Source organism: Lepidothrix coronata, unplaced genomic scaffold, assembly GCF_001604755.1.
Source record: "Lepidothrix coronata isolate B3197 unplaced genomic scaffold, Lepidothrix_coronata-1.0 Scaffold120, whole genome shotgun sequence".
Lineage (NCBI taxonomy): Eukaryota > Metazoa > Chordata > Aves > Passeriformes > Pipridae > Lepidothrix > Lepidothrix coronata.
In genome coordinates, this window is record NW_016690300.1 from 2625061 (window position 1) to 2639980 (window position 14920).

At 44.9% G+C, this 14920-nt stretch overlaps 1 protein-coding gene across 2 annotated transcripts in view; it reads right to left on the reverse strand.

Moving 5' to 3' along the window:
- Window positions 1-14920, reverse strand: part of EPHA4 (EPH receptor A4) — a 161609-nt gene that overhangs the window by 102197 nt on the left and 44492 nt on the right. Inside the window, exons 1-2 of one of the 2 annotated variants that reach the window (XM_017825570.1) lie at window positions 4217-4338; window positions 3239-3306 (exon numbers count right to left, since the gene is read on the reverse strand). In XM_017825570.1, coding sequence (XP_017681059.1) covers window positions 3239-3306; window positions 4217-4307 — 159 coding nt within the window. In that variant the 5' untranslated portion in view covers window positions 4308-4338. Of the gene's footprint in view, window positions 1-3238; window positions 3307-4216; window positions 4339-14920 lie in introns of those variants that run through there. The other variant, XM_017825571.1, reaches the window with a different exon arrangement.

The window sequence follows — 14920 nt, forward strand, 5'->3', positions numbered from 1 at the left end:
TCTCCTGGTGGTAAGAAAAGGGAAAGTATAGGCATTAGGGAGAGAAACCTTTCCAGAAAAAAAACCAAACCATAGCACTTTAATTTATATTATTCAATTTATTCTTCTTTTAAAAAATATTAGATAATGATATGCTGACTAGGTTTGCAGGCAATCCAATGAAGCATATAAAGTTATCCTTAGAAAACAGTAATAACTTTAAAGAGACTTCCCAGAAGTGCTTTTCAGAACTACTGAAGCCATGGCTTTGATAAACAGAAGCCTTCTTAACGTTAAAGGGCTTCTTGTATAATATCCTGCATTCTTCTCACAAAGATTGCTCTTATGCAAGTGATTTTTACTTAAAAAGCTTCCAGCTTAGCTGAATCCGTTTATAGAATGACAGCAGTTAGCACCATGAGTCACTAGGAGCAGAAAGAATAATATTTTATTTGCTGCCTAGAGATAACTGCAAATTAAAATGAAGGAGGGGGGGGAAATCAATACTCAGCATGTCACTCCTTTTCAGAGAAAAGGAAAAAATAAATCTTAAAAAGTCATCTATCAATGTAAAGCGTAACATGTTGTTAGTAAGAAGCCAGAGTTGTTTAATTTACAGCTGCCACAGAGCTAGTTTACAGTTACAATACTGTCTTTATGATCCATCATTTTCCATTCTGCTTATCTTCAGATTGTCTATGCTACCTATATTGTGTGTGGTACTAGAGAAAGGAAGAAGCAGGGGGAAATAATACTTGTTGATGGGATTTCCTTTAGTGCATTTACACAATGGAGGATGCTGCTAGAGGATTCAATAAAGAGACCGCTGAGGTCAACAGACAGACAGCAACTGAATTCAGCAACTTTTCCGATGGAGTTCTCAACACACCCATCTCCTGATCAACATACAAATAAACAGAGTTGGGTTTATTTCATAAACACACAAACAAAAAACAAACGTGTGTCTTTCTGACAGAGCTGAAAATAACTACAGCCTCAGATTTCCAACCACTGTAAATGACTTTTAACTCTAAGTATGTGGTCAAAGCTGTAACTTTTTGCTTTCAAGCTGAAATTAACTTTTATAATTCAACTCTTCCCACAGTTTAATGATGCAGAGTAAAACATTCTGGGCACAAAACCTGCTTTTCAACTGTGAAATGCAAGAGTAAATCATTAATTACATTTATAATGCAATTCATTAATTCCTTCAGGGCTACTATATATTTGATTACTGCTAGTCACTGCCACATTACTATGTTTATCTACAGCCCTTCTTATCCACACAACCCTCACACCTCAGGAACAGTGTGGTACAGAGCTAGAAAAATACTTTTTTTAAATAGACAATGAAGTATACACAATTAAAAAAAACACTAAAGGACAGAATCTTCCCAGAAAGATAAAGGAGTTTGTCACTGCTGCTTGAAATAAATCTGCAGCATATGAAGTTAAAGTAAACGCTTTCCAAGCACTGTATCTCAGAGACAGGCCATATACTCTTAAATTTTTCACTACAGGCTTAAAAATAGAACACACGTATGTAGGTTTAGTGAAACGAGTCACGTCCACAATAAGAGCACACATTTCCTTCTCAAGCTTGCATGGTGCTTTCAGAAGAAACATGGGGGAAAAGGGGGAATCCAACAGCCATTAATAAAATACAGCTGTCCTCTGATCATTGATTCTACTGCTGACTTATTAAAACTTGTATTTTAGGTCCTGTTTTAATACACAGCATAGATACCCCTTGGAGAGCCATATAAAAGGCCCTGTCTCATTAACCGACCTTTCCAGGGTGCTGGATTAACAAGGAAGCCCAACTCTCACCGAGATAGAGCTGTACCTTTCCACACTGTCAAAAGATGAGGGCAATTGCCTGCAATCTGCAGTGAATGTGCACCGTGGGCGCTGCCAGAGGCCTGCCAATCACTTCCCCACTCTTTGAAAAACCGGGTTTTGGGGATAGCACAGTGTGCTCAGGCACAAGCCGGGACCGTAGTCAAGTTCACCCAGAACAACAATGGGGGAGCAAAACAATCCCCCATTCTCCCATGTTATGGTTATTCAGAGCTTATGCATAATGCATCACCAGCCAATGCAACCTCGGATTCCTTCCGCTCACTGCTGTTTCCTTAGCTCTGCTTCTTCTAATTACGAGTGGGAACGCACACACACACAAAAAAAAAGTAAATTTGTAGGTTTCCTGAAGAATCCAGTGCTTTGTTGTGCACAGGTCCTGATCTTTCAGCACTTTTCTTCTTCAATCACTTTGACTTTGTTACTTCTGCTTAAGGATTCTAAGCTGCTTTTGCTCATTTAATATTTAAGGGATTTGAGGGTTTTTTACATTAATGTTTAGTGTGCATTGCTGGCATTTTTCTTAAATTGCTCATTTGAAGAAAGAAAAAGCTTTTCTAATTGCTTATTAAAAAAAGTCCCATGAAGTACAGTCTCCTCCATACCCCTGCAACTCCAAAGTCCAACATTCTCGACAGTTTCCCACAGAAGCACAAGGCACCCTGCAGGTCAGGGCACAGATGAGGGAGCAGCAAGGTGTCCACCCACTAATATAAAGCTAAACTAAACAAATAAAGCTACCTTCCATGCAGCTCCACTAAGCAAAGAGGCTCTAAGCCCCAGCAACGAACCTCTTATCATCACACCACCACTGGGCAGTGCATTCAAGCAACCTTCTCTTACAATTGTCTTATTTAAAAGTACATCGAAAGAAAGTGCAAGGAATCACCATCGAGCACTGGGTGCTGCAGTTTATCTGTTCAGAGACCTAAATAAACGATGTTCACACCCTGAAATAGGGCAATGTCCCATCACACCAAAAGGTCTACCCTGTATATTGATCCCCACTCCTTCATCCAGAAATAGAACAGCAATTGCCCTGAACATCCCCCAGCCGAGACAGTCCACAGATAAAATAATAGCAGTCAAGAATGCCAATTCAGCCGGCAGATCACATTTCTTGTTGGTATTTCAGTTTTAAATAGGCATCTAAGCCCATGCCTCAACCAATCTCCTAATTCTGAAACCTCTTTTCTGCCCTTTTGGTTTCCACTTCTTCCATGACAGAACTATCCAAAGGGAGTATAGAGTTTCTCCAACAAAGAGCAATTCACTTGGTAAGCCAAGGAAGAAATCTGACCTCCTCACCACAATCAACAATAATCGAGCCATTAGGACTCTCTGAAAGTTACTAATCACCCCCTTTACCCTTTTGATCAGATAGCGGTTTAAAACTTACCCCTCCTTCCAGGGGACTTGCTATCCACCCCAGCTCTCCCTGAACTGATCTGGAATCCAGCAAGGTAACTGCAGAAAGGTACAAATAAAACAGATTAAATTCCAGCTGCCAAGAGGCAATATTAAAATAAATCGTTTACCTGAACGTTTCCATATGTGTGGAGCACGATCGCATCCACCTTCCACTCGAAATGAAATGTTAGTTCCGACCGCGCCAATATCTTAAAACACTTGGAAAGTCTCTCGGGGTAGGTCCGAGGAATAGCACGCTCGTTTCCCGGCGCGCCAGAGCCGCTCCCGGGCGCGGAGCGGCGCAGTCCCGGCACACCTGCGGGGGACAGCGGAGCGCCTCCCGGGAGCGCTGGGCACCGCATCTCCCGCCGCCCGGACCGCGACCGCACCTTGCCGATAAGCGGACAACCGGTACTTCCCAGGACCCCGGCAGGGCAGTCAAGCACCGAGAGACCTCCTGGGGGGTTCCCGAAGGGACTGGCGCCCCACGCCCGCACCGCGGGACGACCGCGGGCTTCCCCTGCTGAGCTGCCGCCGGACCGACCCGCAGAACGGGCTGCACCCCGGCCCCGGGGAACGGCACGGAGCCGCCGAGAGCTCCCGGGAGAACCGGTTTAATGAGCCGCCCTCGCGGCTCGGGGCCGCCCCGGCGCGGCGGCTCCGCTCCCGGGAGCGCTGCGGCCCCGCGGCCCGGCCCGGCCGGGAAAGGGGCAGCGCGGGGGGACGCGCGGGGCGGGCGGCGGCCGCTCCGCTCCGCCCCGAGACACCTGTGCCGGTGCCGCGGGCGGCCCCCGGAGCGCCGCCGGGGCAGCTCCGCGACCGCCGGACGGAGAGCGACTCCATGGGACAGCGCGGGGCCGGCGGCGAGCGCGGCGGGGAGGGCACCGTCGCCAGCCCGGGGGCACCGAACTTTGCCCCCGGCGCCCCGCCAAGGGAGCGCGGAGCCCGGCCGCCGGCAAAGCCTCACCTTCGTTGGCGGGATAGATCCGGGAGCCGGTGACGGCCCCGCAGACGCCGACGAGGAGCGGGAGGAGGGCGCAGATCGGGACCCCGGCCATGCCGCCGCCGCGCTCCGGCCGCGCTATCCCAGCGGAATAAGTGCCTACATGGAGCGCGGCGCGCGATAGACATTGCCGGGGGGGCGGGGCCCGCCCGCCCGTCAGGCCCCGCCGCCAATCGCCGCCCGCCCCGCGCCGCGCGCCCCGCCCCGGCCCCGCCCCCGCCTCGCGCCCGGCGCGGGCAGCCGGGTCCGCGCGCTGCCACCGGGGCGGTGGGGGCGCTCCGGGGGGGGGGGGGCCAGGGGAGCGCGGCCCCGGGCGGGCAGGTAGTGCGGGGAGATGGGGCACTCCGCGGGGTCTGTGGCGATCACGGTGTCCCAACACAGAAACACGACGGAAAAAGAGGAAAAAAAAAAAAAAGAAAAATGAAAAGTTAGGAGCGGCAGAGCGGCGCAGGAGCCGCGGCCGCGCCGCGCACACGGACTTTTCCCCGCGCCGAGCCCGGAGCGGCTCCGTGTCCCGGGAGCGTCCCGGCTGCTCCCACCGCCCCGCCCGGCCCGACCCGGCGCCACCGTTGAGCAACAGCGCCACCTGGCGGGGGCGGCGCGCCCCGCGGTGCTGTGCCCCGGGCGGGGGTGCGGGTGCGGGCGCCGGGCCCGGCGGGCGGGCGGTGGCAGCTCCCGCCGGCAGCGGCTGCCCCGGGGCCGGGGAGGGTTGGGCAGCACGGCGGCAGCCCCTGGCGGCGCTCCCTCGGCCGCAGCGGCGGAGGACGGGAGGACGCTCCCCCCCCGCCCGGTTCACCGCGAAATGCCAGTCGTTGTCGCTTTTGTGCACCGGGACAGCGGCCGGGGCTGGATGGGGTGCTGGGAAAGCTACGGGTTCGGAGCGATTCCCTCTGAACGCCAAGATCCATCGGGACGCACAGGCTCGTCCCCACCTGGGACGCGTCCATCCGAGGCAGCGCCGTGCCCAGGGACACCTGTGCTGGCCGATGCCTTTGGCTGTTCCCTGGAACCAGCGCTGTGCAGCCACAGCCCCGCTTTGCTTCGAGCGCTCCGACCACCTGGCTCTTTAAAAAATACTCTCTAACTAAGTATTTACAACAAAATCGTAGGTTTTAGGAGCCCGCTAAGCCCTGGGTGGGTCAGGCACCGTCAGTGGGCTGAGCACCGTCCTCGAACAGTCCGTACTGACAGAACTGCCCCCGGCCCTGCCTGTCTGTCCGTCCGTCCTCCAGGGGCAGCGCTGCGGGACCGGGAAAACCGAGCAGCCCCCCCTCCTTCCCACCTGGGGAGGCTCTGACCCATCGCCGCTATCAGTACCGCTGCCAGTGCCTCGGGAAGCTCCAGGAGCGGCGGTTCCCGCAGCACCTCCCGCCCCGGGTGCCGAACCCCCCCGCGCTCCCACCCGCAGCTCAATTTCCCGCAGATTAGCGCGGCGGTAACACTCCCCCTTCTTCACTCGTGGGTGCAGCTCCCTCGCCCCCGCAGCGCCCTCTCGGCGCTCCCCGGTACTCCTGGTACTCCTCTCACCCCGTGCGGGACGCAACTCCTTCCCCGGCTGCACCTCAGAATCGGGGAGTCGCACCCAGACTCCCTCTGGGATAAAACGAATCCTTGTCACTGTTAGCTTTAGGTTCCGCACAGAACCCCTGTACAAGCTCGATTACTTAAAAATATACTTTGAATGCATCTTAAAGTTTGACTAACAATCCTGTGCATCAGGAAACGCATCTGCCGAGAATCAGCTGTTTTCTCTTTAAATCATTCTACTTTTCCCCAAATTCAAATCTCTGTGAAGCGTAATACTTACAAATGCACTTTTTTTTCTTAAAAATACAGAGTATCTTTCACGTGGTTTAATTTCAGATCAAGATCTAGGGAGGATGCATTTTATGGCTTTTAAAACTGCTTTAAAAAGGTTTATTAACACAGTATTTACAATGAGGTTCCTATAGTATGCGTCTCAGTTTGTTTTCCCTTGCCTTGAACATTTCTTTTGGAGCTCCCACTGGCAGAACCTTAAAGATAACCCTGCAAAGATAGCTGAGATAGCTGGTGTGTTTTTCTCTTTCCGTGGAAAATAAATCTTTTAAGCAGCAGCTTGGATAATGGGAGTTAGAAAACAGTGCTGCACAGTCAATGCAACTGTTAAAACTTGTACTTCCTGACTTTAATTATCTGCAAGAATTCTTGGCCTAATGAGGAGGAAGAAAAGGTTTAGTTCCTTTTTATTATTTACACAAAAATATAGGCAGTCCTCAATTAAAGCAATCTGAGTCGACTTCTTTTCACATCTTTGATGCATCTGACAGATCTACTACAAGTCAGGGTAAACTTTATGGGAATGATGGAGCATCAAAACATCTTTTTTAATTGAAGTTATTTTTGTGGCAATGCCAGAAAAGTCAGTCGTCATTAAAAATATATAAAATGCTTGGAAACCTTAAAAATATTTCTATAATTTAATGCAATTTTAATTTGTTTTAAAAAATGTAAAATAAACACAGACAATGTAAAAAAGGCCTGCAAATGTCATAAAATAAAATGTTTGCAGTTCTACCAAATCCACTGTATTTTGGCTCCAGTATGTGGCGGGGTTTTTTAAGTCTTGCCAAAATAATCATAATTTCCTTACTTTGTGTCATTTCAACGAATCGTAAAAATCCAGCTTGGTTTTAACAGATGTCATCGATACTTGGACTAAATCCTGTTCTCAGCTTCAGCCAGTAACCCCACCCTTCAACAAAGTACCTGACATCAAAATTTATTCCTTAAAATTTTGTTACAGCTGTTGGAGCTGTTATATTTTTCTTAACTGCCTATTACCTGTGCTGCTGCCAACCTGCCATGTTATTGTAACTCACTATCAGGAGTGATTTGTCTTTGATGGGAACTAATCATGTTTGTACCATCATCAAGTTTACACCATTTGAACGGTCAATTTAATGCAGCTCGAAAAAGCACAGACAGCATCTCTGATGTTTGTCTCGGCTCTTGTATTTGTCTCAGCTCCTCAGTGAAACTGTATTCACTTGCAGCAGACACTGAAATAATTATGACAATGTGTTAAATGTTTGATCCTGTCTGCTTCATAGAGGTCAACCCCAGCCGAATTATTTAGAGATCCGTTTACAGGACTCAAGTGGTACAGACAAACAGGCACTTGAACACACAAACACAGAGGTTTTGAGAAACTGTAAATCATCTTGAAATGTAAGGACTGAAATGTTATATTTTCCACTCACTCACAATTTGTTTTCCTCTTATTCTAAAACACCGAGGGAATATATCAGTATACAAATAATTGGGCATTGACACAAGGTGGTTGTCTTGGATGTATCTCTGCAGTTAATATAATTTCTAACATTTCTGAGCATTTCTGAAAGGATATCAAATGTCTCTCACACACATACACTTATATAGATGGAGTTGCTTTGTGTTTTTCCCAATCACAAATACAACATTTGTAATTTAAATACATTACAGCCCCTGAAAGGGGTGTGACTTTGGATGAACGTTCAGTTATATTTTTACTTTATCCTTTCATTCTCCATTTTTCTATGTCCACCCACTCATGCTCGTCCATCTCCCCAGAAGCTTTTTGCTGTCAGTCAAGTGACAACCTCAGTAGGAAGCTCTGTGTGTTCATGGGCCTCCTGAGGCCCAGCACTACATTTAGATTGGGGAAAAAAAAAAAAGGAAAAATAAGAAGATGGGGGGGAGGAAGCACAAGCTCTTCCTTTAGTATGCAATTCCACAGCCTGCAGGAAAAATTCAGCCATCTCCTCTGAAAAGCCATTTCCTACAAAAATGCAATCCTGCTTACTCCACTCCCACACAACTTCCACACTACTTGGCTATTTGCAAAGAAGTGTAAAATAACCCCAGGAAGTTTAACATTCACACACAGAGTCTTATTGTAAAAGGGAATAATGCCCCAAAGGTGCACCTTTATCAGGCTTGGCACCAGAGAGTCACTGCCAGCTCCTTCCCAGTACAAGAGCTCAGATGTGCCCAGCCTTTCCCTCCCTGGATTTACTGATTCTTTATGGATCTGTGAGTATTAAACATTTGTCGATAAATTACTTGACAAAATTTATTGTTAGCTATTCGAGAATAAGAGGTTTTGATTTGATTTGAGTGAGATTTCATTCCTCAGGTCATGTTTGCCTTAAATGAAGTTGCAGGCTGTAACACAAAAAGCTGTAGCGGGAGAACATCTACGTGAAGGTAATATGCATTTCTATAAACATCAAGCTGGCAGAATGATTTTGTTTCAGCTGGGATTAGCAGGAGTTTTGCTGCTGACCTCAATAAGAAAAGGATCAGGTTTATAGCTCACTTGCAAATCCACTCTGCAAAAAAGTGAGTTTTAGGCACTGTAGATTATTGACACTTCCTTTTGTTAATCGTGATCATCATCATAAGGGTTTCCTATTTATTACTGCTTTGATGCTGATTACAGGACCTGTGACAGTGCCTTTATTCAGACTAGGCACACGGCGTGACTTGACAATATCCAGACAGACAGATGCATAGATTTTTTGCCTTTTCTAACCAGCAGGGCTAAGGGAAACTAGATAAGCATAAGTGAAATGTAACAGGATTTTAATGACAATTGAGGTAGTACCTTTTATTACATTGCTCCTGACAACACAAGGCAAATCTCATAGTTAGCCTAAAATGTATAATATGCCATTATCAAGTCCCTAAAAGAAAATCCTGTCATCAAAACTATTTACAAAGCTGGGAGTGTTTATGATGCAGTTTATGCTTCCTAAAATAAATAAACCTAAAAGGGCACTGGCAAAAGGTAAAATCTGAGAAGCAGTGCGGATGGAGCAAAGAAATAAAGGCACCAGGATGTCAAACCAGATATTACCTCTTTTCACCTAATAAGCAGATCAAATGTAGCAAATACAAGTTGCCCACACCTGCAATGGAGGTGTCGGCTTCACTCACCGCAGCTCTCACCCTCAGCAGGGCCGGGGGCAAGCACCAACCTGCAGGTTTTTTTTCCTGTGAAAGTGTGACCAATAAACCAGTGCAAATAACTGTATAAGGCTGCAGGTTGTTTGCAGTGCAAGCACAGATGCTTGGCAACCCGGAGAGGAATGTGCCTGCCCACGTTTCATTGAAAGATTATTTAGAGCTGTGGAGGTTAACAGACACCTTAATTATTACAAACTGCTTTCGAATATCGCTGGCTTTATGCTGCCTGTCCTTAGCAGCTGTGCTTCTTACTCATTCAGGATCTTTTGGGAGTAGCGTCAGCTTCCAAAAAATAAAAGTTCCCGGGATGAAGATGTAGGGCTGGTGCGGGAGTGGTGGTGGTGGGAGGAGAGCTGCTGGCAGAGCCAGGGCCACCAGCCAGGGGGGATCTGCACGGGCAGCCTCCTCCAAAGGGCTCCTTGGAGCCCGTGTGAGGGAGCGTGTGCCATTAATAATGAAACAAATGTCAGGGAAAGAGCCTCTGTCAGAAATTGCAGGGAATCTGCCTGTAGCGATTTCAGAGGAGCCTTAGCTGAATTTGAAAGGTAGAGATGAAGTCTAAGCATCCAGAACCACAGACTGCATCCAGGCTTCTTTAAAAGAACCTACCTGGTTTTTTGCAGTGGGAGAAAACATTCAGTCAGACAGACAAGTTTTTTCTTTCAAGAGCAGGGTCACAATTTAAGATTTCTGTACTGGATTCTGGCCTCTACTAAGGTAAAGTTGAATATTACTAGCAGCTTAGCTACTAAGCTTTAATAAGTAGGCAGAATCGGGCCCTTCATGTGAAATAGAATAAATCTAAAATTACTATAAAAGAAAAAAATATTTTCCAGATTTGTTTTCATACTGGAATTTTAGGTTTCCTGCCATAATTTACTGCAGGTAGTATTTAAAAAAATAAAAATGAAAAATATAGGATTAGTTTTATTGCACCACTAAGTGTTCTGTATAAATAAAGATAACTTTTTTGCCAAGTCTCTGAATTGTCTTTTTTGTAAGACTGTCAAAAGAATAGAGTGTCAGAGCTCTAATTCATTTTTATTCTGTGTGTTCAGAGACAACGATCTTTTTAGAGATTATTTATGCAATGATGGTACCAATCAAACTGCAGCAGAGACAGGTTCCCTACAGAGCACTGAAGCTTTCTGGCACTTACAATAGAGTGTAAACCCTAATTAAACTCAGATTAAAGCATCCTATCTGAGATAGTCCACTCATTATTATGAACAAAATATTTGCAACCATAGAGGAGAAAACTATGTAAAGTAAGAAACAATAGCACCACCTCCTTCTTTTTTAATGTGTGCTATTTTTTAATAGTAGGAAAAACTCTTTGTCTTTCTTTAGAATTAAATAAAAAATCCTTGTGTTTTGTTCCAAAAAGTGGAAAGCCTTCCTGCATTTTTTTTCTATGCATTCAGGCATGACTGATACAGAGGACAGGAGAAAGATTAAGATTGGGAATTTATCTCTACAAGAAGGACTCTGCTCGGAGAGTTCTGCACAGACTTCCTTAAAGAGCTACACTTTTGAAATTGGATGTAGGTGATCAGCTCAAATGCCCACCTTAAAACAGTGATGCCAAAAAAAGCCAGAGAGATCTGTAGGCATCTAGTGCCTGTTGCTCCATTCTTGCAAATAATATGGAGATGTGCAGTTCCATGTGGTAACATCTATAAAGAAGTGTGGAGCTTGAGGTCTAGAGGTTGGCCAGCCTTAAAGTTATAATGATGAGCTTACCTCAGAATCTGAAGCATTGCCTGTGTTTTTCTGTCTTGATTTCAGAGAACCTATAGATGCAAAAGAATTGTTGTTTTTTATCTAAGAATTTATTTGTCCTATTTTAGGAGAACCAATAAGTGGAAGAAGTGAGTATATGTATATGTGTGTGCTCTAGTTCAGTACTTGCACTGATTTTACAGCAGAACATTGCAAATTCTGGATTAATGTCATGTAAGCTAAATAGTAGGCACAGAAATGGAAACTGCAAGGACAATGGAAAAAAACCACCACTCACTTTTATGTTAGAAAAGTGGCAGCCATTATTTTCCTCAGTGATGTCACTGATATTGGAAGGGTTCAGAGAATAAGGTAGTTTGTTGTGCTGGGTAATGTTGCCACTGTATTTTCTTTTTCTCTTTTTCTTTACATCCATCTGCTGGGTCTTGTATCCTGAGATATTCTTGTATAGCTTCTAGCACAACCAGACCTCAAATCCACTCTCAGGAATCTAAAGCTCACTGTTACATTGGAACAAAAGATGTGCACAGGTCTGTACCTGCATCCTGCATTTCACAGGCGTAAACCTCATTTTAAGAATTTTTTAAATTTATTACACACAAATTAGTTCCTCTTTTTTCCTACACCGATGGCACCAATATACATTTTTTTTTCTCCAGCTGCAACCACTCTTTGTCAAGTTCCATTCCCCTCCAAGTTTTCCTTCAGCAGTAACCACCTCATCCCTTTAATGAGTCAGCCCCAAACCCTGGTTGTATTTTCTTGTACACAGGTCCATAACAACAGTAAAGAGCAGGGACACATCTCTCTGAATTCTACCTTAAGGCAAGGTTTCCATTACAAATGACTCATTGGTGTTGCATTACTGAGACAGTCGATTGTAAGACTTTCCTAACACGAATGCCGTTGATGTTTCCAACAATTTTTTTTCCGCAAACGCGTCCTCTTGCAGTATCCTGAGATAAACAGTAAAAATACTATATTTGGGGAGAAATATGCAACAACCACAGCTTTTGCTGGCATAAAAATGCCACCCCTTCAGCTACCTCCCCTGCCCGCTCACCATTGCTAATCCTTATCCACGCTACCACGCTGGCCACAGTTTCTAATGCAGACTAAAATTAGTAGTGTAAAACTCGCTTGCCTTGCTTGAACAATGGGTTCAATTCTAAGGAAGAGTGTGACTAACTATTTGCCTTGACCCGTTGTGATCCCTTGTCCCCCATTTCCAGGGCTTGCACAGCACCAGGAAAACAGCAAAGAGCCTTTTGCAATGTGTTGGAAACGAAAGGAAAGGATTACTGGTCACTCTTTTGTCCCCTCCCTTCTACACAGAAGGAACACCCGCAGTAAAATTTATGGGTTTTCTTCCCTTGATTACTGTCTGAAACTTTCATCAAAATATGTCTTTGGGCGAGATCAAGTGAAAGATAATATTAATTTGTTTGAGTTTCTCCCACCATTCCAAACTATCAAAAAATGCCAGTAAGATGCTCAAATAAAGAGCTGTAAAAGTTAAACAGATTCCCAGTGGTGACATCTGTTAGTATAAGGATTATTCAAACATCTCTAGAGTTTTCCAAAGACATGCCAGGATGGCTTCCTACCAAAAGGCAGATCAGTCTAATATCCTCCTTGGCTAATCTACATACAAACCATGTTTCTATATTTTGTTGGCACTAAGAAACCCACATGCTTGTCTTGACATGGAAATAAAAAGAGATTCAAAGGGAATCTGAAAATGTGTATACTGGGGAACCAGTTTAAACTGACCTTGGGATTAGAGAATTATCGTTTTGTGAAGCTGAACTGAACTGTCAATGCATGGTTCAGCGAGAAATACATTTCTGCTGAAAGCAACTTTATCGTCTGGTGCAAGACAGTTTCAATTTAAGAGGACACCAGCATGATCTGGTGGTCTTTAAAGGAATAATTTCAGTCTATTTTGGATAAAATGGCTTCTTTTACCCATGAATGCGAACACACATGCAAACATGTACAAAACCTGAGTAAACATGCTGCCAGGCACATGGATGGAAAGAAAAACAAAAAGGACCCACTAGAAACTGTGCTGTAAAACAGAAACAGAAGCTGTAAAGTTGCCCCAGACACGGCACTGTCCATTTTCCTCATACCTCTCAGGTGGCCTATGCAGACCACCTACACTCTCTCACGGAGAGAGCTCTGTACACGGCGTGGGTATCTTTCCCTTTGCATGAGTTTAAGAGGCTGGCTCACACCAGTGGAATTGCACCAGCCATGACGTGAGGTGCAACACCAGCAGCTCCACGCCCCACGTGGAAACACCGTGATGGCTTCATTCCACTGGGAATTTCCTGGAGCCCATAAACTGATGAATAAACTTTACCTAAGGATTGCAGCAATATTTATAGCATTGAGAATGAATCCATTAGCTGTTTCCAAAGACTGAGCATAGTTTCTAAGAAACTTAATTTGGGAGACATTTACCAATACACCAACGAAATTAAATATAAGAAGACAGCATTTAGCCTGATTCCAACACATGATGTTTGTGAGTGCTAATGATTTTTCCTCCTTTAATTAAAATTCACTTTAAAGTGTTCTCTAAATAAAACATTGCTTAAAATGTAGCATCTCTTTAAGAGTCTATCACTCACACTGAGCTTTCAGAAAAAATCATCGCAACTTAAAAGGCACTATAGGATATTTAGACTAGAGTTATCTCACAACATGTTTGCTGGCTGCTCTGTTATTTGAGCTCTAAATGTTAAACACGTGAAAGCAACATAAAAGGATCTTCCCTGTAAAGCACATTTTCCAAATTCTCTCTATCTGTCCATAAAGATCTGTGTGTGTCTACCCATCTGCAGCCACATTTATTTTTGCATGTGTTTGAGTGCATATCTCTCAGTGTCATAAGGTCTTCATAAATAAATCAATCTACTTAGGTCTGCATGCTTTGAATAACAAGTCAGCCACCAAACCAGCAGATGGATACATTTTTAATTAGGTAAGCAGTCAATGCCTGTTGGTTTGAAAACTCTCTTGTTTCTCTTAAAAAGACGGAAACTAACCAAATTAAATCCAAAATTGCAGTGGGACAGCATAATGGTTTTAATCTGCATGTAGCTGCAGATCAGCTTAGAGCCCAGCCTGTGAGACAGCTTGAACAAATGCAGTATTTTATATCAAGCAAACCTCAAAGTGAAATATTTAAGGATCTTGCAAGAATACGTAGTAAACAATATGTATTTTTCAATACCACATGCGGTTACTTATGCAATCTTCTCACTTGAGCAAGACTCTCTGATCTTAATTCATTTACTGTGTTGCCTTTGCAATCTCTCAAGCAAAATATTTTTAAGCAGCAACTTTTAATTTACATAATCAGACATACTTTCCCAAATAACATGGAAGAAACTCAGAATTAACAACATCTTGTGCTGCTTAAATAATCCATGAAAAGAAACTTCAGCAGTTCCAGTCAACTTCTACCCACAAAAAAAACTAGTTTTCAGTTTTGGACTTGGAACAAAATTTAAGATGACAGACACACATCTTATGTGTACCAAGCTTTCCACACTCCTCTGAATTTCCCCAGCTCCTGAAAGTCCTGGTAAAAGCTCCAGAGTACACCAGTGCAGGGGTGAGGGCTGGCCCATGCCAGAGTCCCAGAGGAGACCTCCATGTATCAAGGACTCCCAGGGCACCTTGCAGGCAATGGGTCCACCCAGTGCCACCTCTCCCACTGTCCCCACCTCACCTATCCCTGACATGTTCTCCCTATTGGCTCCCGTTAACCAAAACAAGACCTTTTGTGTCCATTTAGCTTTTTTTTCCTTAAGAGTTTGGAATTTTTCCTGTGGTTTCCAAGTGGTCTTCCCTCGCTCTTCTGAACTAGTGAAATGAATGAAATGAAACAACTCTCAGCCCAGAGTAGGTACCAGTCCTGGC